Genomic DNA, 23403 nt, shown 5'->3' on the forward strand with positions numbered 1-23403 from the left:
CACTGTTCACTTCCCCACCAAGACATGACATGGTTTTTTGCTCTAAATAAATAAATAAATAAATATTTTTAAAAAGTGTTTGGTGGGGCAGCTGTCTGTGCAAAAGTTCAGGTGCTGTGACAAAAAAAAAAATTCCTGTCAAAAAGCCAAGTAAGGGAGGAAAGGGCTTATTAGGCTTATAATTTGAAGTTTCAGTCCATTGTTGGGGGGAAGGTAAAGTCAAGAGCAGGCAGAGAGTAAGTTCAGGGATCCTTGCCTGCTTGTGATGTGGCACTTAGCTAGCTTTTTCTGTTTTTTAAAGATTTATTTTTATTGTATACATATGAGTGTTTGTCTGCATATGTACACTACATGCATGCCTAGTGCCCATGGAGGCCAGAAGAAAGTGTCAGATCCCTTGAAACTGGAGTTACAAACTGTTGTGAGCCACCCTGGAGTTCCGGGAGCTGAATATGAGTCCTCTGCAAGAACATGCTCTTAACATGTTCAGGGCCCAGCCATGAAATGGTACCAGCCACCTTCAGTGTGGGCCTTCCTACTTCATCAAGATAGCCCTCACAGATGTGTTCACAGGCTAGCCTGATCTAGATTCTTCCTCATGAAGACTCTCTTCCCCAGTGATTCAAGTGTGTCAAGTTGACAACTCAAACATGCTGACATTTTGCTTCTGCCCTGTTTAACGCTTGCTGAGACCAGCTGTTGCCTGGTCAGTTGGAAACCTACAGTGTTTGTCACAGGCTATGGCTTGGAGGAGGGAACAATCAGGAGAATATTCTGGATCTACCTCAGGGTCACTCCATACGTTGTACTATTCTGTATCTCCTGGAATTAATCCTCTTTCTATTTCTTCCAGATAACTTGTTCAAACCCAAAGAAAGATGCATTTCAGAGAAGGAGATGCATATGAGATCTAAAAGGTACGTGGCTGTTGTGGGAGGTATGGAAAGAGTTGAGGAGGGAGGCTTGAAGGGCCCAGACGCTGTCCCTTGGGCCACGGCTTCCAGACCCACATTTAAGGGCTGAGGTCTTGGCTGCCGATCTGAAAACCTGGCTGAGGTGAGCAAAGTTGCTGAACTGTGCGTCGGAATGTTTATGCTGCTCTTGGATCAACCTCAGGAAAGTGGTGGGTCTTGGATTCGGCAGTGGGCCCATAATTGGTCCCTGAGTGATCAGCAGATTCTGAACTGGAACTCTTTCGACGTATTTACCTTGTAGCTCTGGGCAAGAGCCATGTGCGGCTGCACCTTTGAAAGTAATTTTATGAGGAGGAGAGAACCCGTTTCTCTGGAGGGCCTTGACTGAGACGGTCCTGAGGAAAAGCTTCCAAACTGGAAGCCAGCAGAGCATGGGAGCCAGAGGGGCCTCGGAGGGGCCACAAACCAGCTTTTCTGGCATGTCTGTCTCTGGCAGTCTCCACCAAGGTACTCCTTGCTCTGCCTGGCTAGTCACTATCCAAGACTCCCACTAACTCTTACCACCCTGGGGCACACAAAGGCTACTATTCTTTTTGGGACCTGGCCTCTTAACCAGGACACAAAAGCTCAGCAGGGTTGGCCATGTTCACACACATAAAATGTCATTAAGCTGTAATAAAGTGCCTAGCCCTGGGAGAGATTATAGTAATTAAATCAAATTGATAGTGCACTCAGAGACACCACCAAAATAGGAAGAATAATTTTGCCCCCACTCCAGACCCTAAATTTCTGCTTTTATCGTGATTATGTTGTTTCCATGATAATTAAGTAACTTTGGTTACCTACAGGGAACCTCTTTGAAAGTAAGAAAATAAGAATTGGGGGCATACTATTAATGATATGACTCCCAGCATTCTAACTGGGGCTTACAAAGGATCCCTCCATTTGAAGACTTGCTGTTTCACAAATGAAAAGTTGTATATACCTTGCAACAAAAGCATTCTCTTCAATTTAGTGAAAAAAGAGAACAAAAGAAAAAAGAAAAGGAAAAACCTCTCCTTATTGGTCCCCAAACCTAAAACTGCTATTACAAACCCTTGCCTACCAAGCAATTTAAATAATGGACTTCCAAGCAGCATTGGTAGACAGAGTTCTGTCCTAACATGTCTCAGAGGAAGAAACTGATGTTTGAGAAGGACCAGTAAGCTAGGTGATGTTGTACCTACAGCCTTCAGTGGCCCTTGACTTATCTCAGATGGACCAAGCAATTAGATCTCTTTGCTAAGTGGAATGTGCCAGGCTGGGCTCTGACCCCGGCTCCCCACAGTCACCTGAAACTGCTTTTTCTTCCTGTTCCTTGTCATGTATTATGTCAGTTATATTTTCATTTAACTCAAGCAGTAGAGTAAAGCTGAAGTTCCCTCAAGACCGTTTAGCCAGCTGCCCAATGCTCAGTCCCAGGCCTCTCTGCTCAGTCCCAGGCCTCTCTGCTAGGATGCCCACAGTCTGTCTCCTTTCTCTTTCCCTTCAAAGACTCCCGTTTGTACCTTTAAGCAGACACGTGGTCTTTAACTATACATGATGTTGTACTGTGCTTGCCTTTCCTTCTAGAGCTTACCATTTCCTGGTGTCATCTGTGAGCTTTCCCAAGATACAGACTTCAATCCCCCCGGGTTTTGGCTGTCTGTGCAGTGTATTTTGTGGGGGCATACTATTAAAAATCAGGGATCTCACTTGAGGAAATAGTGCAGGGCCAGAGGTGGGACACAGAAGCTTTGTTTCCACTTCCCAGTTGAGTTGGATGGACGGCTCAAGGAGAGGCGGTCTCTGGATTGAGGAACTGCCCTCCTGAGGGCTTTGGGACCAGCTCCCCTGTGATCTTCTCTCCTGCTCCTAGTTCCAATCCCTCCTGAGTGCAGCAAAGGTATATTCCTTTATTCACATGTTTACTCAACCCTCACTAATACTCACGACGTGCCAGGCACCGTCAAAGCACGGGCCCCTGCAGGACTTTGTGAGTAGCCATGTGCTACGTAGTTGGGGCACATGCTTCACAGTGAGTAAGAAGCGTTCAGCTTGAGATCCCAATGCCAGCCCACCATTAGCCAGCTGAGGGGCTGTGCCCAAACCTCTTGGTCTTGGAGGGCTTCACCTTCCTTGTTGTATGACAGCGGGACCTTATGTACCTTTTTCAGCTATTGTGAGGATTGCATGTGTTTAGTCATGTCTGGTGACTAACCTGATGCTGAGTAACCAGATGTCACCTGCCGATACTGTCATTGTCCTTTTATACTTTGCACTCATGCTTCTAAGTGCAGAACATCTTAGCTCTGTTTCATCTGACTTTCATACATAAGAGAAAAATGAGAAAGAGATGTTTGAGTTGGGGGCCTTGTAGAGCATAGTAATCTACAAGCTCAGGATGCAGTGAGTCCATTGGAGAAAAATCAGGTGGCATCAGTAAGCAGCTGAACAGTTTGTGTTGGGGAGGGAGCAGTCTTCCAGACAAGGGCCCCTTAGGCCCTGTTGGTAACTCAGATGTTGATGATTTACATGGGGACAGGGACAAATTTTGAGTCTGGAATGTGTTTAGAATCAGCTTAATCAGACATACAACAGGCTAAGAGGAAACAAACATGGTTTTTTTTTATGTTTTTTTTTCCAGTATATGATTCTTGCTACTGTCATGTATCTGTTGTTCCTCATCAAATCACAGGAAGTCAAAAATTAGATGGCCACAAAGGGGATATGTAGGAAATGTTGACACTCAGAATAGCAAACCAGTATGTTAAACATCCCTCCTTTTACAAGTGAATCATTATCACTGCAAATACAGGATGAGAAGTGACTTCCACATAAATACCTGGCCTCTCCAGCTACACTGGAGCCTGCTACACTGCCCAGGAATCGTCACTGAGACACTGTCCCCAGACTGTCTATGTCCTGGGACCTCAGAGAAGTTCTTTTTTGGGGGGGGGGCCCACTATGGATTTAATATATATAATAAGTAATATTTAATATATTTATAAATAATTTATATTTATAATTACATTATATTTGATAATATTTAATATATTTAATAAATGTATCTGTACAAACCAAAATATAATAAGAAAAAACAAAGCCATCACATTGAAGTGTTGGACAAGGCAAACCAACAGAAGTAAAAGGGCCCCAAGAGAAGGCACTAGAATCAGAAACTCACTCATTCATACAGTCAGGAATCTCATAAAAATACTGAACTGAAAGCTATAACATATATTCAGAGGACCTGGTGCAGGCCTGTGCAAGCTGCTTGCTGCTTCAGTTTCTGCGAGTTCCTATGAGCTTTGCTCAGTTCATTTAGAGGGCCTTTTTCTCCTGGTGTTCTCCATCCCCTCTGGCTCTCACACTCTTTCTGCCTCCTCTTCCGTGGTGTCTCTGTGCTCTAAGGGGAGGGGAGTTCTTCAGACGGGACCTCGCCATGTGAAGACCCTACCTGTAGTTTCCTTCCTGCTGACGAGCCAGGCTGCCCCCCACCCCCAGCCCAGCACCTGACATCTTGTTCCTCATCATGTCTTCTGTCTGTTTCAGAATCTATAATAACTTGCCGGAAGTTAAAAAGAAAAAAGAAGAGCAAAAGAAAAGAGTGATCTTACAGAGTAACAGACTCCGAGCTGAAGTCTTCAAAAAGGTAGCTGTCTGGGGCACACAGGTGTGATGTGGGTGGTGCACAGAGAGATGGGAACTTGACGTCTTTGTTTCCCTGGCTCCTCCAGCAATTACTGGACCAGCTCCTTCAGAGGAATGCAGTCTGATCCCAGGTGGCCCTGCTAGCCACTGCCTGGATCTGGGAAGACTTCTGATGCTGGATGAACCATTAAACTTAACACTATCTTCGCACGTGAAAGACACATTTACTTTACTTTTGAATTTTTTTTTTTTTAACTTTCTAAATGACCCAAACAAACAAAAGCAACAGTCCTGGAGTCAATAGGTCAGCAGTCTGTTGCTGGGACTTCTATCCCTTGGAACCTACTAGACTTAGTCTCTTTTTTTTTTTTTAAATTTTACCCATTGCTTCTGAAGTTTTCAGTATATCATTTCCACCCAAGAAGGAAAATTTTATATATTCAAGTGTGCTTAGATGTTGGGTTTTTTTTGGGGGGGGGGGCATTTTTTTTTCCAAGCTTTTGAGAAGCAAAACTCTATCATATTTTAATTCCCAACCCCAATGGCTGCCAGTTCTGAAATCCAAAGTCTGGGTCAAAGTCTGTTTAGCATACACATCTTGAGTAGCGGAGACTGACTTTGAAATGGACAGATAAAGAGGCAGCCAGGTAGAGACAAACTGGAGAGCCCTGTGCCTCTCTTCCACCCCAGCCCACAGCGCCCACCTTCATCAGTCACCCAAAGAGCTTGTTTCAGTGGGAACTTGAGAATGGCTGGGTGAGGATGTCAGTGTTTTCAGTGCACGCACACACACACACACACACACACACACACACACACACACCAGAAATTATCTTAATCAAATGACCTAGTGATACCCACTCTTATTTTTTCTTTCAAGTATTCTTCATAAATATGTATTTGTGGAGTTAAGAACAAATTAGTTTTTGCAACAAAAATGGAAATAAATACATTTATTTGAAATTCAAGTATTTCTCTGCCATGTGTTCTGCTCTGTGTGATGATAGCCGCTACAACACTGGGGTGACACCGTGTCTCCTTCTCCTCTACCTCTGGCCACCATAAAAGTCCTTGTGCTTCTGGATTCAGGGCAAGGAATGCTGCCTCTCGGGAGCTGGTTGCAAGAGACCCAGGGATGACTGTCCGGTATATACAAACATGCGTGTTCACATGTTCAGGTGCAGGTGTGTGTGGGTACGTGTGTGTTTATTTGAGGAGGCCAGAGGACAAGCTTAGGTATCTGAGTTCAAGTCCCTACATTTAAAAAACAAAAAACAAACAAACAAAAAACACCTCATCGGCCTGGAGCTAGCCGAATAGGCTTGGCTGACTGTCCACTGAGCCCCAAAGATACATCTGACCCAGCCAGCAATGGTGGTACACTCCTTTAATCCCAGCACTGGGAGTGCGGAGGCAGGCAGATCTCTTAGTTTAAAGCTGGACTTGCACTGTAGACCAGGACAGCCAGGACTACACAGAGAGTAGTCTTAAAAAAAACAAAACAAAAACAAACAAACAAAAAAACCAAACAAACAAAAAACAAAAACCATAGGCTATGGGGATCTACCTCAATTTGGTGTGCTTTCCCATGCCATGGGAAGCCATCTCCATTGACAAGAGTCTTCCCATCTGCTTCATGCCTGCCTTGCTCAGAGGAAGCAACATGACAGAACCATTGGGATTAGAGGCTGTGTGCCACTGCTCTTTCTGGTCTGTGGCCTTGGGCAGAGATGCCAGCCAGTCAGCATCTCCTAACCAGGAGAGAAACCACAGTGATCTGGAATGTTTAGACTGAATTATTACCCATATAGAGCACTGTCTAGTAAGAAGTGGAGGCAGCTCTGAAGAGCCCAAGTAGCCACAGAAATCAAGGAGCTGCTCTGGAAGGGTTCAGGTGTAGCTCCATAGATGACAGAAAATTTGTGTACTGCCACACTTGTAGAACTTGCTGAAAATCCACCCACTAAGGCTTGCCAGAATCCTGCCCTGGGAATGTGCAAGGTTGAGCCCCTCTGCTAGAGCAGTTGTCAGGGAGCAGGGGTATGCATGCTTTGCAGGGCCTGGCACAGAAGCCTGCTGAGCTGTATCTCTCCAGCGCCCCCTACTGATAAAGTTTAGCATTTCCCAGCAGCCTAAGGGAGACTATACAAACGGCTAAACTCCATTTTAATTGAGCAGACAAAAAAGGGTGAATTTGGAGGTGAAAGGGAGAATACAATGAAGACCTAGCACAGTTGATTGTTTAGCATTGCCTCAGTTTCCTTAATTGCCAGATGGAAGTAAATATAGTGCCTTCTTCATGCTGTTGCTATGGAAACAAAGTGGATGTGAGTGGAGTGTGTGGAAGGATGTCTGGCCCAAAGCAAATACACCATGAGTGTTTCCTGGCATGCACAGAGGTGGGAGGAAGCATACATGGGCCATGAGTTGGTTGAGAGAGCTTGGCAGTGAGATGCTTTAAAAGGCCATTGAATGCTTGGCTTTGCTGTGGCTGGTCAGTCCTGTAGTCAGGAAGTTTCATTATATATTGGTTGGGGGCTAGGGAGGTGACTTCTTAGGTAGAGGCTTTCCCTAGGACTGACAAGCTGATTTTGACCCCTGGGACCCACAAAGAAGAAGGGAGAGCTAACTCTCACAGATTGTCCTCTGGACCTCCTCTTGTGCACCATGGCATGTGCATGCCCCCACACAAAAACAATGTGAACTAATAAGTAAATAAATGCAAAATGTTTGGAAAAGTCAAGTTTGGAGTTGATTTTAGTTTTAGTTTTTTGAATACAGTTTCGTATAGCCCAGGCTAATTCTGAACTCTCTATGTAGCAGAGGCTGGCCTTGAACTCCTGATTGTTCTGTATCCACTTCCCAAGCTCCGGGCTTCTTGTAAACTCACTCATGCCCTCCATGTTCCTCTGACTTTGGGAACCATTTCAAAGCAGCTCAGCAAAGTGGTGCTTGCTTTTTTTGTACTGTTAGGGCCTCTTCAGGTGTCCCAGTGAATTCCTATGTACCACTTAATCGCCTTTTGAAAAATACACATTTTAAGTCAAATCTATAATAGTTAAGGACAGTCTTTCTTGTATGAAGATCCTGAGACATCTGTCCTTACTTTTCTTTAGTATCTCCAGAGCAGTTCCAAAGCTTTTTCCCATGCATTCAAATTCGGGACCCAGCTGTTTCCAGACTGTTTGATGATACTTAAGGAGGTGAGTCTGTGTCAGCTAACATTTAAAGAAAGAATGCTAGACAGAACCACATTTTTCAAGAGTTCATAAAACACTCACCTTCAATGCCAATCTGCTGCTGAGACTTCAGATGTAAAGAAGGGAGAGTCAACCGTAGATTAAAAGGCACCGAAGAGTGTTTTCAAAGACAGTTCTTCACTAAGGTCCCAGGGAGGGAAACTAGGTAGGCATATGGGGTCTGATGTGGGGACCAGACCACTTCCTCTGGACCAGCTGTCTCAGCACAAGGCAGAACATCAAAATTTGGTTTCCTGTTGCACTTATTATTGTAGAAATTCTTTTAATGCTGACGAATGAATTTGACACAGTCTGAGTTTCTCTTCCATCATGAAGCAATAACAAAAATATATAATGTTACGATCAATATGGAAATCAAGGCTTGCAGAATTAAAGCTGCCATTCCTCCCCTTCTCTCAGGAACTGGCTACCATTTGCTGAGTAATTTTATGAAACTCAGTCCTCAAGAAAGACTCTGAAGGATTTGAAAATTCCAACTAGACTTTGCCATAGTAGCCTCAATAAGCCAATTCTTCTCTGACAGTGGTTTATTTGCATCTGAGGATGGTTTGGGTCCAGCACAGAGACAACCTCTCAGAGATGCAGCAGGCAGAGGGCTGAGGGGATTCTAAGGAAAGACTCCTGAGTCAGGACCAGGCAACGTCTGAAATCCGTGGAGATGTCCAGGTGGTAAGAGAACTGGGCTGTCTCCTGGTGGTCCCCATGACTTCCTGTGGAAGGAGCAATTCCCCCTGGGGTTATGCATCCTGTCTGCCAGCTGGTAATGGAATAATGGGAAAACAATTGTCTTGGCTCTTCAGCCAGCGCCTGTTGCCAACCCAACTTCCTGGAAGTTGTGAGCTCCCTGGGTGAGTCAGCAAATGCTTGCTCAGAGGAACGAAACTCTTTGAAAGAAGTATTTGTGAGGCAGCCAATCATGAGAGAGGAGTGGAGATTTCTCTGTCTCACATAGTCCCTGCTTTTCAACACTTACTGGCCTCTGAGTGTATCGGATGACCCACAGTCTGAGTATGAGGCACAGTGGATGCAGGGTGACAAGAGAGAGGAGGAGGGGGCAGGATGTGTCTGCTCAGGGAGGGTGATCTAATCATTGGTACATGAGAGTTCTGAGTCAAGCAACTAAGTATGTGGTAGAAAAATGACTGCTGTGGGTTGATGGGAATGCACTTATGCGTACGCTCAACACGAAGGAAGTGATCTGCTAAGTGATTAAAATGTGTCCATCAGCAGATCGTTCCACATGATAGGGTTCCTTGAATTTGTACTTTTATCTAAATTGCCCACAAATGTGTAGCTCTGTAGAAACCTTTGAAATCTGCCATCGTGGGCAGAAGTAGCTCATTCCTGGGACTGAATCACTTTGGGAGTTCCTCTAGGTCTCTTTCTTGTCTTGCCCCATGCTGTTGGGACATGGCTGGCTCATGCAGACTATGCAACAGCTCCTTGAGATTCTGTGGAGTGCCCCACCCCTACGCCCTGTGGCTTGTTTTAGAGGGACAGGTCCCTCCATCAAGGCAGAATCTTAGTCACATGGACTGTACCAATGACTACTTTGCAAGTCTCTTCAAGAGTCCAGGGCGTTTCTTCAAGTTGCATCCGTTGTTTCAGCTGAAGACTTGATGTGAGGTCCTCATCTGGAGTGTGCACAGAGGAAGGGAGAAGATGAGAAAATTCTCCTCTTGTGTCTCTTCTCTGGAAAGATTCCTGGACATGTCCTGAATGGCACCTGCTTGGCCATGGTGCAACCAGAAAGGTGACTTCAAGTAGTAGCCTTCCTCCCAGATCTAAGCACCTCATGACCTGGGAGAGGACCTGTGACCTGGGAGGGGAGCTGAGAGGGGATCTGGGAGGAGGAGACAACTTACTCAGAGCATCTCAAAAGAATGAAGCATTATTAAAACAAACAAAAACCTTTTAAAATTCTTAAGAAAGGGGGTAAGAAGGTGACACAGTAAGCTGCTTGACACACAAGTGTAGGGACCTGACCACTGCCCCTAGAACCCATGGAATAAAGCTGAGCCCAGCAGCACACATCTGCAATCCCAGTGTTGGGGAGGAAGACAGGAGGATCTCTGAGGCTCGCTGACCAGCCAATCTAGATAAGACAATGAGCTCCAGGCTTGGTGAGAGACCCTGCCTCAAAAACTAAGGCGGGGGAACAATTGAAGAAGACGTTCATTGTCACCCCTGGCTTCATACATGTCACACCCATGAGTACAGGAACATGTACACATCACACACACACACACACACACACACACACACACACACACACACACAGACCTGAAAATAAGAGGGAAAATGTGATGACTATTCATGGTTGTGAACTTAACTATGTATGTCTGGAATTAACTAAAACCCAAATAACTGGGCACACCTGTGAGGGATTTTTTTTTAAATTAAATCTTTTGCATTTGAAGTAGAAAGACCCACTTCCAATCTGGATCTTTGAGGTGGGAAGATCCACCTTTAATCTGGGCCACACTTTCTGCCAGCAGCCTGTATAAGGACATGGAAGAAGGAAGCTTGCTCTCTCTCATCTGCTTGCTCTCACTCTTGCTAGCAAGTTGATTCTTTCACTGGCATTAGAGCCTACGTCTTGGGGATTCTGGTGTGTGCTGAAGATCAGCTGAGACAACCAGCCTCATGGACTGAACAACTACTAGGTTCTTGGCCCTTCCATTGGTATACAGCCATTGTTGGACTAGCTGGACCACAACCTGTAAGCCATTCCAATAAATCCCCTTTATATATAATAATAGTACTATATAACATGTATAGTATTATATATGTTCTATACAAGATATATATCATATGTGTTGTATATATAATATATACTCATTCTATAAATCCTGCTCCTCTCAAGAATCCTAATACAGAAAAGATCTGTCTTAATAGGGAAGAGGAATGAATCTCTAAAAATCATTTTGTTGAACAGCCCCGAGGGCGAATTACATAGAGGTAAGTGTACTTCAAAGACCTCAGAGCATTCCCCCTCTGTCTGAGCATTGTACCTTCCTGGCTTGCCTGAAGTGGTAGGGCAGCTGCAAAGGACATCAAGGAAACCATTCTACTGTGACCCGTGCTGATCCTGCAGGACAGGTGGTGGCTGGCTGCAGGCCTACCTGCCCAGTAGGGACAGGATGAACACGTCCACTGCTGCGGATTCATTCAGAAACCAACCTCCACCTCTGTGCCTTCGCCATGGCAGCTTCTCTGGACGTGATATGGTTACACAGACACCAAAGGGATTAATGATGACAGAGTCCATGTGGTCTAGCCTGTGCTTCACATGACAAACCTCTCAGTATACATGAGAGTTTTGTTTCTGTTTAAAAATATACCCGAAGGCTACTTAGGCCCGATTTAATTATTGTGTGCTGACATAATTACAGCTGTAATACCAGCTTTTCTCTCCGCTAACATGTTTGTTAAAATGACAAAGTAACTTAGAATGTTTTTGAAGGGATTTGGGGGGGAGGGGTAAAGGCTGTGACATTTCATTAGCAAGGCTGAACCTGACTCTGATGAATAAATATTTTTACATGTATTAAACTGGAGTGTGTAGCTGTCGGTATGTCTAAGGTGGTGGAGTGGATATAGTGTGTGTGGGGGTGTGTGTGTGACAAGATTTGCTTTGGATTTGAGCACTCCAAACTTGCCTCTCAATTAGCCCTGGAGAGGAATTTCCTCTCCTGCCACCACTGCTAGCTATGGCTTTCAACTGGTTGACAGTGAAACTTGCTGAACCAAGCTCAGAGCCTGAACAGAAAATGGCTCTCTCAGGGTACCTGCCCCGTGGCTTTTTAACAAGAACAGCTTGAGAAAGCATTTTGCTAAAGGCTAACCACACACCACTCACCAGCCCTGTGCTGTCCATGTCCCTGTTTGGTCACAGCTCCAGTTAAAACATACAAATAAATGATAGCTACTTTCTTGACTCTCTTAGAGGCTTCCATACTATTGCAGAGCGAAGAGACCCACAAGTGAGTTCAGCATCTCATTCCTTTGGAATCAAGGAGCTCTGTTTTATTCAAAGATTCTCTGTTCGAGGTGAGCAGCCTGCCCAGGCTCACATTTGTTTTTGTTTTTCCTGTTTGTTTGTTTGGTTGGTTTTTTTGTTTGTTTGTTTGTTGTTTTTTTTTTTTTTTTTTTTTTTTGGTTTTTCGAGACAGGGTTTCTCTGTGTAGCTTTGTGCCTTTCCTGGGACTCACTTGGTAGTCCAGGCTGGCCTCGAACTCACAGAGATCTGCCTGGCTCTGCCTCCCGAGTGCTGGGATTAAAGGCGTGCGCCACCACCACCCGGCTTGTTTGTTTGTTTTAATGTTCTACTTCTGTCCCCTTTCCTTGCCAAGATGATGCCCACTTACAGGATGGGTCCACGGGAGATGGACGAATAAGTCAGAGTTCCAGGTCTGCTTACAGGATCCCTAGATAGCTGTGGACCTACTGTGGACTGAAAGCTCACATTCATGTTTGTACTGTGAAGCTCCAGTCCCCAGTGTGGCCCTGTGTGGTGATAGGCTTCCTGGGAGATAAGCAAGGTTAGAGGAAGTCCTAAAGGTAGCCCTTATCCAATAGGATTAGTGACCTATAAAAAGAGACATGAGAGAGTGTGTGCTCTCTTTGAGATGGCTCAGAGGCTGCATTAGCACACACACACACAAATGATGGCAGCCTGCAAGCCAGGAGAGAAGACCTCAGATCATAACCTAACTGCTTGGTACCTGATTTTGGATTTGGCTCTCAGAACTGTGGGACATTTTTGTTGTTTTAGGTGCCTGGTGGATGATACTGTATTACGGCAGCCTGAGCAGACTCCTTAGGATCTTCACTTGTCCTCTGCAGTTACAGTGACCTCATCCATTCTGATGACATATGCTACCCGTGTCTAGAGCAGGCAAAGTCCCAAAGCTGGAGGCTGCTGGTTCTTCTTGTTGGTGATGCTCTATGTTGACATTTGCGGGGACCCTGTGCATAACACTTTGAGGTATGGGCTGTCTCCCATAGACAGACACCCGCAGCCTTGGAGGTCTACACTGTAGCCCTAGGCTACAGAAAGTCCTTTGTTTACATTGACACCTACTAGAGAACCCAGTCAAAGCCCCTTCCTGTCCAATCCATCAGAGAAGGATTTAGCCTCAGCTTATATCCTGGATTCCCTCTCTTTTTGGCATAAAGCCCCATAGCCAAGATATTTAAACATAGCTCCTCTCTTAGTTAGGGTTACTATTGCTGTGATAAGACACCATGACCAAAACAACTTGGGAAGGAAAGGGTTTATTTGGCTTACATTTCCACATCATAGTTCATCATCATAGGGAATCAGGACAGGAACTCAAGCAGGACAGGAACCTGGAAGGCAGGAGCTGATGCAGAAGCCATGGAGGGTGATGCTTACTGGCTTGTCCTTCGTGGCTTGTTCACCCTGATTTCTTATAGAACCCAGGACCAGCAGCCCAGGATAGCACCACCTACAGTGTGCTGGGCCTCCCCGCCATGAATCACTAATTAAGAAAACACCTTATAGGCTTTTTTACAGCTGGATCTCATGGAGGCATTTTCTCAACTGAGGCTCCCTCCTCTCTGATGACTCTAGTTTGTGTCAAGTTGACATAAAAGTATCGCTCTTGAAGAACCATAGCTTCAAGAGAGTGTCTTGCCCCTTCTCCAGAAAGTTTGGCTTTCCAAACAGTTGTCACAAAGCTTCAAGGGAGTTATCTTCAGGCCTCAGCTGTTCAGTGGCCCCATTTTTGTTTTCTGGGATTTTCCTAGATAGTGAACCCATATTCCCTGCACATTTAAAGACCTTCTCATTTCTTATTGCCTTAAAAGAGTCCCAGGAGGCAAAGGGAGGCAGGCTCTGCAGTGGCTGCCTGTTAGTACAGGAGCTGTAGGAGATGGTGGTAATGGGGATAGTTTCTAAAGTCAGATAGAATGTTAGAGTATATAAAAATATCACTCTTTAAGTGATCTTTGGCACCATCTTGCAATCAGATTGCCATCCTTCAGGACAGGTTGACATACCCACCAGCATTTTCACCAACTCTAAGACTGGGCATCAGATGAAGAAGTTGGGATATATATAAGAGATGCACAAAACCTTTTCCTTTAAAATACCAGAATCCCAGCTGGGTCTGGTGGCATTGTCCTCTAATTTCAGCTACCAAGGAGACTGAACCAGGAGGACAGAGTTCAAAGCTAGTCAGAGGAAATTGGTGAAACCCTGTTGCAAGAACTCTTGCCAAGCATGTATGAAGCTCCTGGATCTGACCACTAGTACTGAGAAAATACATATATCAGCATCTTTTAGCATGATGGTCCTTCTTTGAACACCAAGGAATGAATAAGGATACCTTCTCCCATCTAGAAGTCCTCCAGGACAGAAGCTGGCTGGAACCATGGATATCACCAGATGACCGGTAGATGCTTCTCCATCTTTCTCTCATGAGCTCATCTCTGGATCATGCAGTGTGTGTGTGTGTGTGTGTGTGTGTGTGTGTGTGTGTGTGTGTGTGTGTGCACGCGTGTGCAGTATTCACTGAGTTCTCACTATTATACCTGAGGAGATAGAGTTGTGCAGAGGTCAGGAATCACTGGCCCAGGTGGTCTCATGTTGGAAATCTGGGACAGAGATTGAATCATGACTGTCCTTCCAGAACTATGAGCTATCTGCAGTACCTTCTCCATTCTGACAGATGGTAGATGTGCATAGAAATAGAAGATACTGATGTATTTGGGGATTTCTCTAAAATCTTAAATAATTTCACTGATACCCCACAAAAGACTTAAATTATGGAACAATATACCTCATATCCTCAAGTAAATAAACTTAAGAAAACATCTGCTGTAGTGGGTAGCTGGTCTAGCTATGACCTTGAAGCACTGCCCCTAGTGAGGTAACAGGTAACTGTTACACCTGCTTATGACCTTGAATTTGAAGTACATGCCCCTTGTGCATGGCCGCTTGGGACTCTTAAGACTTAGGATGCATGTATGTGGCCCTCTCTTTGCTCTCTCATGGTTTTGGATGCCGGGACAGACCAGGCAGATCCAGGCAGAAGAATAGCATGGAACCAGGCCTCACCTTTCCAGGATCCTGTGACAAATTCCTCTATTCTGTCTTGTGAGTTTTCTTTCCCAAATAAGTTCCTTTGCCCTTAAAGCAGACTCCACAGATTTCTCCCATTAATCTGCCATCATAACTTTCATTCTTACAGTGATGTGTAAGGGACCCCAGAATATGGAAGAATGAAGTAGACTCATCATGACATGGAAATTATGCAATAACACAATGTTTCAACCAGACTAAAGAAGCCAGATGAAGGGTTCCACTGTGCTTCTCTCCAGACACTAACACTTATAGGTACCAAAGCACCCCCTCTCCCATGTCACCAGCCATCAGGGCTTTCTTCCTTATGTCTCATTCTTATATTTTTGGTTGTGAGCCTAGCCTTTAATGGCTGAGCCATCTCTCCAGCCCCTTATGTCTCATTCTATCTGAGAAAGCTAACATTGCTTAAGTTCTCTACCGAAAGTCAACGGTAGAGGAACAAACAACACACTTTAAAAATTCTGAACAGAAATTGCCTAGTTTGAATCCCATTGGGAGGTGAGGGAGGCTTCTTAGACGTATGTATCTATCAATGCCATTCAGATGCCCCAGGTTCACTCTCCACAGACGATGCCTTTACGTTGGCTGTATGAAAAGTCATGAATAGAGTGGACAGTGGGAGAAAAAAGAGGAGAGGAACCATGAGCAATAACTGAGTCCAGAGAGCAGAAGAAGATTTCCAAGCTCTGAGCCATCCAGGCTACGTTAGTGAAAGAATTTTCAACACAAGATTTCATCAACGTAGGTCACATGGGCACACTACGTTGTGAAGACTCAATGTTCATAGCTTTCTCTTTCTTCCATAGAATACTTGCTTTCCTCTAAATACATATATTATTAATAGACCATCAAATATTCACTTCACCTAAAATGAATTATTCATGCCATAATCTATGAAACACACACACACACACACACACACACACACACACACACATTGGTTTTTTCCAGGCACTTCACTGAAAATATTATGCTGCCTTTTTCTTGTTGTCTGTGGGAAGAGACAATTCTACAGATGTATTCAATTCTACAATTCAACAATTTGCAACGATCAGGGAAGTTCTCAACCACACAGTCAAGAGTCGATGATTCTGTTCAGAAAGCCAGGTTCTAATCAAAGATTGTTCCTGAAAGTTGAGAAAGCACACAGGCCTGGTGCATGTTTTTAGAATACATGAGCTGTTTTGTCTTTCTCTCTTACATGATCTCAAGCCTGTGGGCTGCAGTGAGGTTCACCATGAAGGATATTCTTGTGATCAACACTCATGCCTGAGCACATAAGACGATCTGCTTGACACCAGTTTCCTGCTAGAACAACTCTTTGCACACAAGCATTGTATTATCAGTTGCAGGGATGTCAGAAGCTGTCAACGTCCAAAGGGTGCAACCTAGTTTAATTCTTGGAATCTGTTCCAGGAAGATGCTGATACAGTCTTGATCTGGTCTTGTCATAAGACTCCCAGGCTCTGGAGAAAACACACCTCCACTCACAGCCGGGGGACCTTGTCCCAGGAAGGACAGCTCCCACATGGGGTTGAAATCAATTAGCCAGCTTCTCCAAAAGGCACTAAAGTACTATTTAAAATATCATTTCCAGAATTCCCATTGTCAGCTTTGCAAATGATTCTCAAGTCATGGAGGCCATAAAGCATTTCCATTACCCTTCATATGAATCAATAGCAAGCCCTATGGGTTGAATGCTTGCTTGATGCCCTGTGCTAGGTTTGCTTAGGCACACCTGAGCAAGGAATACAGCGTAAACTAGGAAGTGGTTCATAGACAATACCTAACCCATAAGAATTTAAAAGGAGCTGTCCCAACCTCCACCACAGGTTCAGGGAACACCAAAGAATAGATGGTAGAAAGAATGGGAGAGCCAGAAGACAGGGAGGAGAGCTGTGAAATGTTGTCTTCTGGACATGGTATGGCCATTGTATTCATGAACTCACTGAATCTCTGGTAACCTGTACAAGATCAAGTCACTGAGGTTGGCCAACACTCCAGCAGGCAGTATTAACCGAGTATTGGACTCGGTGGGTTAAAAAAAAAAAAAGGAACAGGTAAGATGTGAACATAGGAAGAAAATAGGGAGCTTGGGGAAGAAGGGGAGGGTTGGGGGTTGTACACATTTTGCAATTGCCAAAGACTGAACAAAAGACATTCAACAACAAAGAATATGGAAGGCAAAAACCATTCTTACAAAAGAAGTACTTTGACAAACAGAGCTATACTAGAAGGGAAGGAGGGACACAGGGAGGGAGGGAAGAAAGGAAAGAGGAAAGAAAAAGAGGGAGGGAAAGAGAAAGGAAGGAAGGGAGGAAGGAGGGAGGGAGGGGAGGAGGAAGGGAGGGAGGGAGGGAAGGAAGATGGACAAGTGGATGAACTCAGATCTGATAACATAAAATGAACACCAGCTTTCTTCAGTCTGGAGGTGTCAACACCCCAAATTCCTAAGATGAATTTTATTGCCAGTGTAATAGTGAACAAGCACAGCAAACTCTTAACCACTGAGCTATCCCTCCAGCCCCAAGGTCTACCTCCTAACAGTCTGAAACTCCAGCTCCAGGGGATCTGATGCCCTCTTCTGGCTTCCAAGAGCACCAGCACACATGTGGTGCACATAAACTGATGCAGGCACACACCTGCACATAAATAAAAAGAAGAAGTATTTTTAAAAGAGGTGGTGCTTCTTTAAGAGATCAGTCTTGAGGCAGCATTCTCATGCATAGGATTAATGGCCTGTTGAAAGAGGTCAGAGGAATCTGTTAGTTTGTCCCACTACAGGATAACAGTAAGGACTGCCATCTGTGAACCTCCCCAGACACCCGATCTTCTGGGGCCTTGGAGAACTTTCTAGACTCATGAACTGTGATAAATTCATTTCTTTTTATAAATTACCTCATCTCATCTAAACTCATTTTTAAAGGGGAAGAATGGACTGACAGATACACTGTTGAATATCAAAAAATGTTGTAAATGGAGTTAAAAAGTCAAATGGAAAAATGGAACAAATATTTGAAATTACATGCCACAGGTTATATTTATTAGTCAGAGTTCTCTAGAGGAACAGAAATGATAGAATGAATACACACACACACACACACACACACACACACACACACACACACACACCACACATATACATACATACATACATACATACATACATACATACATACATACATACATGACTTACTAGAGTCCCTTACAGGCTATGGTCCAGCTAATCTAACAATGACTCTACCAACAATTAGTCCAAGAATCCAGTAGTTGTTTAGTCCATGAGGCTGATGTCTCGGCTGGTCTTCAGTATACACTGAAGTAGGCTCTAATACCTGTGAAGCAATGAACTTGCTAGTGAGACCAAGCAGGCAAAAAGCAAAGCTTTCTTCTTCCATGTCCTTTATATAGGATGCTGGCAGATAATGTGGCCCAGGTTTTCCCACTTCACAAGATCTATATTTATGATTTCATTAAGAAAAAACTCTCACAGGTGTACCCAGCTGCTTGGGTTTTAGTTAATTCCAAATGTAGTCACCATTCAGGGTTAACTCTTTCAAAAGCTTAATATAGCTCTAGTTTCAAAAAAAAAATTGCAATAGAAAAATAGCCAAAGGACCTGAACAGGCCCTTCACAGAAGAAGCAAAAAGGAAAAATACGCAAAAAAATACTAGAAAATACACAAAATTGGTGAATTTTCTAAATTAAAATAAGGAAATAAATAAACCTATCAAGACATGCTCTACTTTGTGTATTGTGTGTGTGTGTGTGTGTGTGTGTGTGTGTGTGTGTGTGTGTATGCATGCATGTGTGTATGTGGAGGCCAGAGGTAAAACTCAGATGTCATTCCTCAGGTGCCATCCATCTCATTTTTTTTGAGCCAGTCTGATCATCCTGGAGTTTGTTGACTCAGCTGGGCTGGCTGTCCAGTGAGCCCCAGGGACCTGTCTTTCTCCGCCTTTCTAGGCCTGGTCTGACACACAGATGACTCGTGCACCACCATGCCTAGCTTTTTCCTATGGGTTCTGGGGCTCGAACTCAGGTCCTCATGCTGCAAGGCATGCTGTTTCATAGGATCTGTCTTCCTCCTAGCTCTCTATCCCTCACTTCTCTGGCTCACACTCACCCTGGAGGGAAACTGGCCTGGCATGTTGGACAGAGCATATACTGCAATGAATCGCAGGCTGCCAGAAGCTGAACAGAGCATCAGAACTCTGAGCAGGACAGAGAAGTCGATGGCAAAAGGATGTATACAGAGGGAACGGTTGCAGAGAGGAGGCATGCAGAGATGGTGGTCCAGAGGCCCTCCAGAACCAGCACTACTGTGAGTCAGGCTCTGTTTCTGGAAACTGTGAAGAGCATCACAGGAAGCCAGCAGGGTGGAAGCCAAGCAGGGTGCTCTGTGGTCTGTGTTTTGGGCCTTTCACACTGGGCTGAATGGTAACTCACAACTCCCAGGAAGGGGAGCCATCAAGATGTGACTGAAGAAGTGTGTTCAGGGACATGTAAGGAAATGTTATTTTTATCTGTGAAAAATTAGAAACAACTTAAAAGTTCCTCAGGAAGGAAATTGTTTATATCCATGGGATTGTGGACAAAGGTCACAGCAATGTATTTATATTAGGCTGATGTTGCAAAGCCATCTGCTGAGAATGCTAAATAGACTCTTGGCTGGTAGGAAATGATGTGTTTTATGCAAAACCATGGCAATAAGGACTGTAGAGATGGCTTAGTGGTTAAAGGCGTGGATTGGTTTTCCAGAGGCCCCATGTTTGATTGCCAGCACCCATGTGGCAGCTCACAGCCATCTTTAACTCCAGTTCCAGGGGACCCGATGCTCTCTTCTGCTCTCTGTATACACCAGGCACACACGTGGTGCAGACAGAATACTCATATACATAGAATTTCAAAAATCTTTTAAAAAATGGATGTGTTTGTTGTGTGATATTTTGTGTTCTGACAAATAAAGCTTGTCTGGAGATCAGAGGGTGGAGCTAGCCACTAGTTAAGCATAGGGGCCAGGTGGTGGTGGCTCATGCCTTTGATCCCAGCACTCAGGAGGTGGAGACAGGAATATGAGGCAGGTGGAGACAGGATCTCGGGCCCCCATTTGGTCAGAGGATCCAGGGAGATAAGAAGTCACTAGTGGCTGCTCCTTTACTTCTCTGATCTTTCAGGTTATTACCCTGATATGTGACTCCTGGTTTTTATGGATAAGACTAATTAGGATCACACTTTGTGTATTAGTTTTTATTTTCATCAAATACCCCATTTGTAGGTTTCCAATAATAACTTCAGTTGATAACGTCTGTTAGGTCCAGTATTTCTCTATTTAGTTTTTGTCTAGATGACCTGTCCTTTGGTGAGAGTAGGGTATCAAAGTCTCCTGCTATCAGTGCGTGGTGGTCAAGCTGTGATTTAAGCTGTAGTAATGTTTCTTTTACAAACTTGGGTGCCCCTTGTGTTTGGGGCATATATGTTAAGAATTGAAATGTCATCTTGGTGGGTTTTTCCTTTGATGAGCATGTAGTGTCATTCCCTATCTCTTTTGATTAGTTTTTGTTTTAAGTTTATTTTGTTAGATATTAAAATGGCTACACCAGCTTGCTTTTTAGGTCCATTTGCTTGGAATATTTTTTTCCAACACTTTACCCTGAGATGACATCTGTCCTTGATGTTGGGTGTATTTTTTGGATGCAGCAGGATGGATCCTGTTTTTGTATCCATTCTGTTAGTATATGTCTTTTTATTGGGGATTGAGACCGTATCATTGGTATTGAGAGAGATCAATGACCAATGATTGTTGACTCCTGTTGTTTTGTTTGGTGGTGGTGGTGGTGGTGGTGGTGGTGGTGCTGCTGCTGCTGCTGCTGGTGTGTGTGCGCACACACACACACACACACACACACACACACACACACACTTCCCCTTCTTTTGATTTTGCTGGTCTGAGATTATTTACTCTCTGTGTTTTCATGCGTTTGAGTTTTCTTTCTAGTATCTTCTGTAGGGCTGGGTTTGTAGATAGATATTGTTTAAATTTGACTTTATCATGGGTTATCTTATTTTCTCCATCTATGGTGACTGAACATTTTCCTTGGTATAGTAGTCTGGGCTGGCATCTGTGGTCTCTTCAAGTCTTCGGGACATCTGTCTAGGCCCTTCTGGCTTTTAGAGTCTCCATTGAGAAGTCAGATGAAATTCTAATAGGCCTCTATACATTATTTGGCCTTTTCCTCTTGCAACTTTTAAAATTTTTCTTTGCTCTTATGTTTAGTGTTTTGATTATTATGTATAAGGGGACTTGCTTTTCTGGTCTAATCTATTTGGTGTTCTGTAAGTTTCTTGCACCTTTATAGGCATCTCCTTCTTTAGTTTAGGATAATTTTCTTCTATGATTTTGTTGAAAATATTTTCTAGACCTTTGAGCTGGGATTCTTCTCCTTCCTTTATTCCTATTATTCCTAGGTCTTAGGTTTGGTCTTTTTATAATGTTCCAGATTTCCTGGATGTTTTGTGTCAGGAGTTTTTTTAGAGTTGACACTTTTTTGACTGATGTATCTATTTCTTATATCATAGCTGCAACATCTGAGATTCTCTCTTCTACCTCTTATTTTATGTTGGTGAAGCTTGTCTCTCTGGTTCCTGTTCAAATTCCTAAACTTTTTGCTTCCAGAATTCCCTTGGTTTGTTTTCTGTGTTGAATCTATTTCCATTTTCAGGTTGTGAACAATTTTATTCATTTCCTTCCACTGTTTGTGTTTTCTTGGATTTCTTTAAGAGATTTATTCATTTCCTCTAGCTGTTTATTTGTGTTTTCCTGGATTCCTTTAAGGTATTTATTCACTTCCTCTTTAAAGACCTCAATCTTCTTCATTCACCTGGTTTTAAGGTCTTTTTCTTGTGCTTCAGCTATGTTGGACTATTCAGGGTCTGCTGTAGTAGGTCAGCTGCGGATGGAGGACATCAGGAGAACAAAGCCCTCTGAATCAACTAAGCAAGGTGCATATGAGCTCACAGGGACTAAATGGCATGCAGAGGGTCTTCGTGGGTCTGCACCGGGTTTATTATAGCTATTAGCTTAATATTTTCATGGGACTCCTGTCTGTGAGAATGAGTGGGTCTCTGACTCTTATGCCTGTTCTTGGGACTCTTTTCTTCCTGTTTGGTTGCCATGTCCAGTTTTAATATGATAATTTTTGCTTCATCTTACTATGTTTCATTTTGTCATGATTTCTCAGAAGCCTGTTCTTTGGTAATGAGACAGAAAAGCAGTGGATCCAGGTGGGAGGGGAGGTGGGGAGGAATTGAGAGGAGTAGAGGGAGAGGAAACTATAATCAAGACACATTGTATGAGAAAAGACTCTAGTTTTAAGAAAAGGAAAAAATAGAATAATATCACCAATTGTTAATATTTTGCTACATGTACTTTATCATTCATTGTCTATACACACATAGTTCATCTTATATGACTATGTAAGAAATTATTTTCAAACTATATGCACAATTATATGTATGCATGAAATATAGCATATTTAATTCTATGTAATATATAATGCATATTTACATATATTTGAGTCTTTTTTGGATTTATTATTATTTTTAATTATGTGTTTGCTTGGAGCTTTGTGAATGTGAATGGAAGTGCCCATGAAGGCCAGAAGAGTGTCTCACATTCCCTGGGGCTGGAGTTACAGACACTTGTGAGCCGCCAGACATGGGTGCTGCGAATGGAACTCAGTCCTCTGAAAGAGTAATACGTGATCTTAACAGATGAGCCATCTCTCCAGACCCGACATTACACAGGAACAGCATGATAGCTATGTGATACCCTGTGTATTATATAAATTATATACATTACATTTCTTAACTATTTGGGATTAATTTGCAGAAATTACATCCTCCAACCCTCGAGACCTTCACAAGGTATTTTTATTCTCTCTCCACTTTTGTATTTTTTCAAACTGTCTACTTTCATAATTAGATACAAATAACAATTTATGTTAGTCAGAGAAGTAAACCCCACTGCCAAATCTCTCAACATTTTACAGTAACATTAAAATTACTAGCTAGATAATGAGATGATACAACCCTTTTGGAACCAATTTAAGAGTACATATGTAACATTTAAATTTTTACACCTGTTTTGTACTCATAACTATATTTCCAGACCTGTAGTCTGAAAAACTATTTTAATTTTAAAAGGGCGTTATGTGTAAAATGTGCTCGCAGGCTGGTCTTAGACAGAAAATCCTGACTAAGGCAAACGGCTTAAGGGATAGCTGAAAGGCTATGACAACCATCACCCCTCTTTAGAGAACGGTGTCTACCTGCCCTCCTGAAGAGCTCCTCAGAGTCAAATCAGGGGTGGGCTGCAAGGATGTGTGGAGGGAGCCATCCTAACATGGTCTAGTGGAGCTTGAGTTAGACTCTGAGTCTAAC

General features: G+C 43.5%; 1 protein-coding gene across 2 annotated transcripts in view; it reads left to right on the top strand.

Moving 5' to 3' along the window:
• C1H10orf90 (chromosome 1 C10orf90 homolog) overlaps window positions 1–4803 on the top strand; it is an 89560-nt gene extending 84757 nt beyond the window's left edge. For both annotated transcript variants that reach the window (XM_059265095.1, XM_059265091.1), the window contains 3 exons: window positions 854–917; window positions 4488–4587; window positions 4673–4803. In XM_059265095.1, coding sequence (XP_059121078.1) covers window positions 854–917; window positions 4488–4587; window positions 4673–4711 — 203 coding nt within the window. In that variant the 3' untranslated portion in view covers window positions 4712–4803. The remainder of the gene's footprint in view (window positions 1–853; window positions 918–4487; window positions 4588–4672) is intronic.
• Window positions 4804–23403: the final 18600 nt, after the last annotated feature.

Source organism: Peromyscus eremicus, chromosome 1 (assembly GCF_949786415.1).
Source record: "Peromyscus eremicus chromosome 1, PerEre_H2_v1, whole genome shotgun sequence".
NCBI classification, from domain to species: Eukaryota; Metazoa; Chordata; class Mammalia; order Rodentia; family Cricetidae; genus Peromyscus; species Peromyscus eremicus.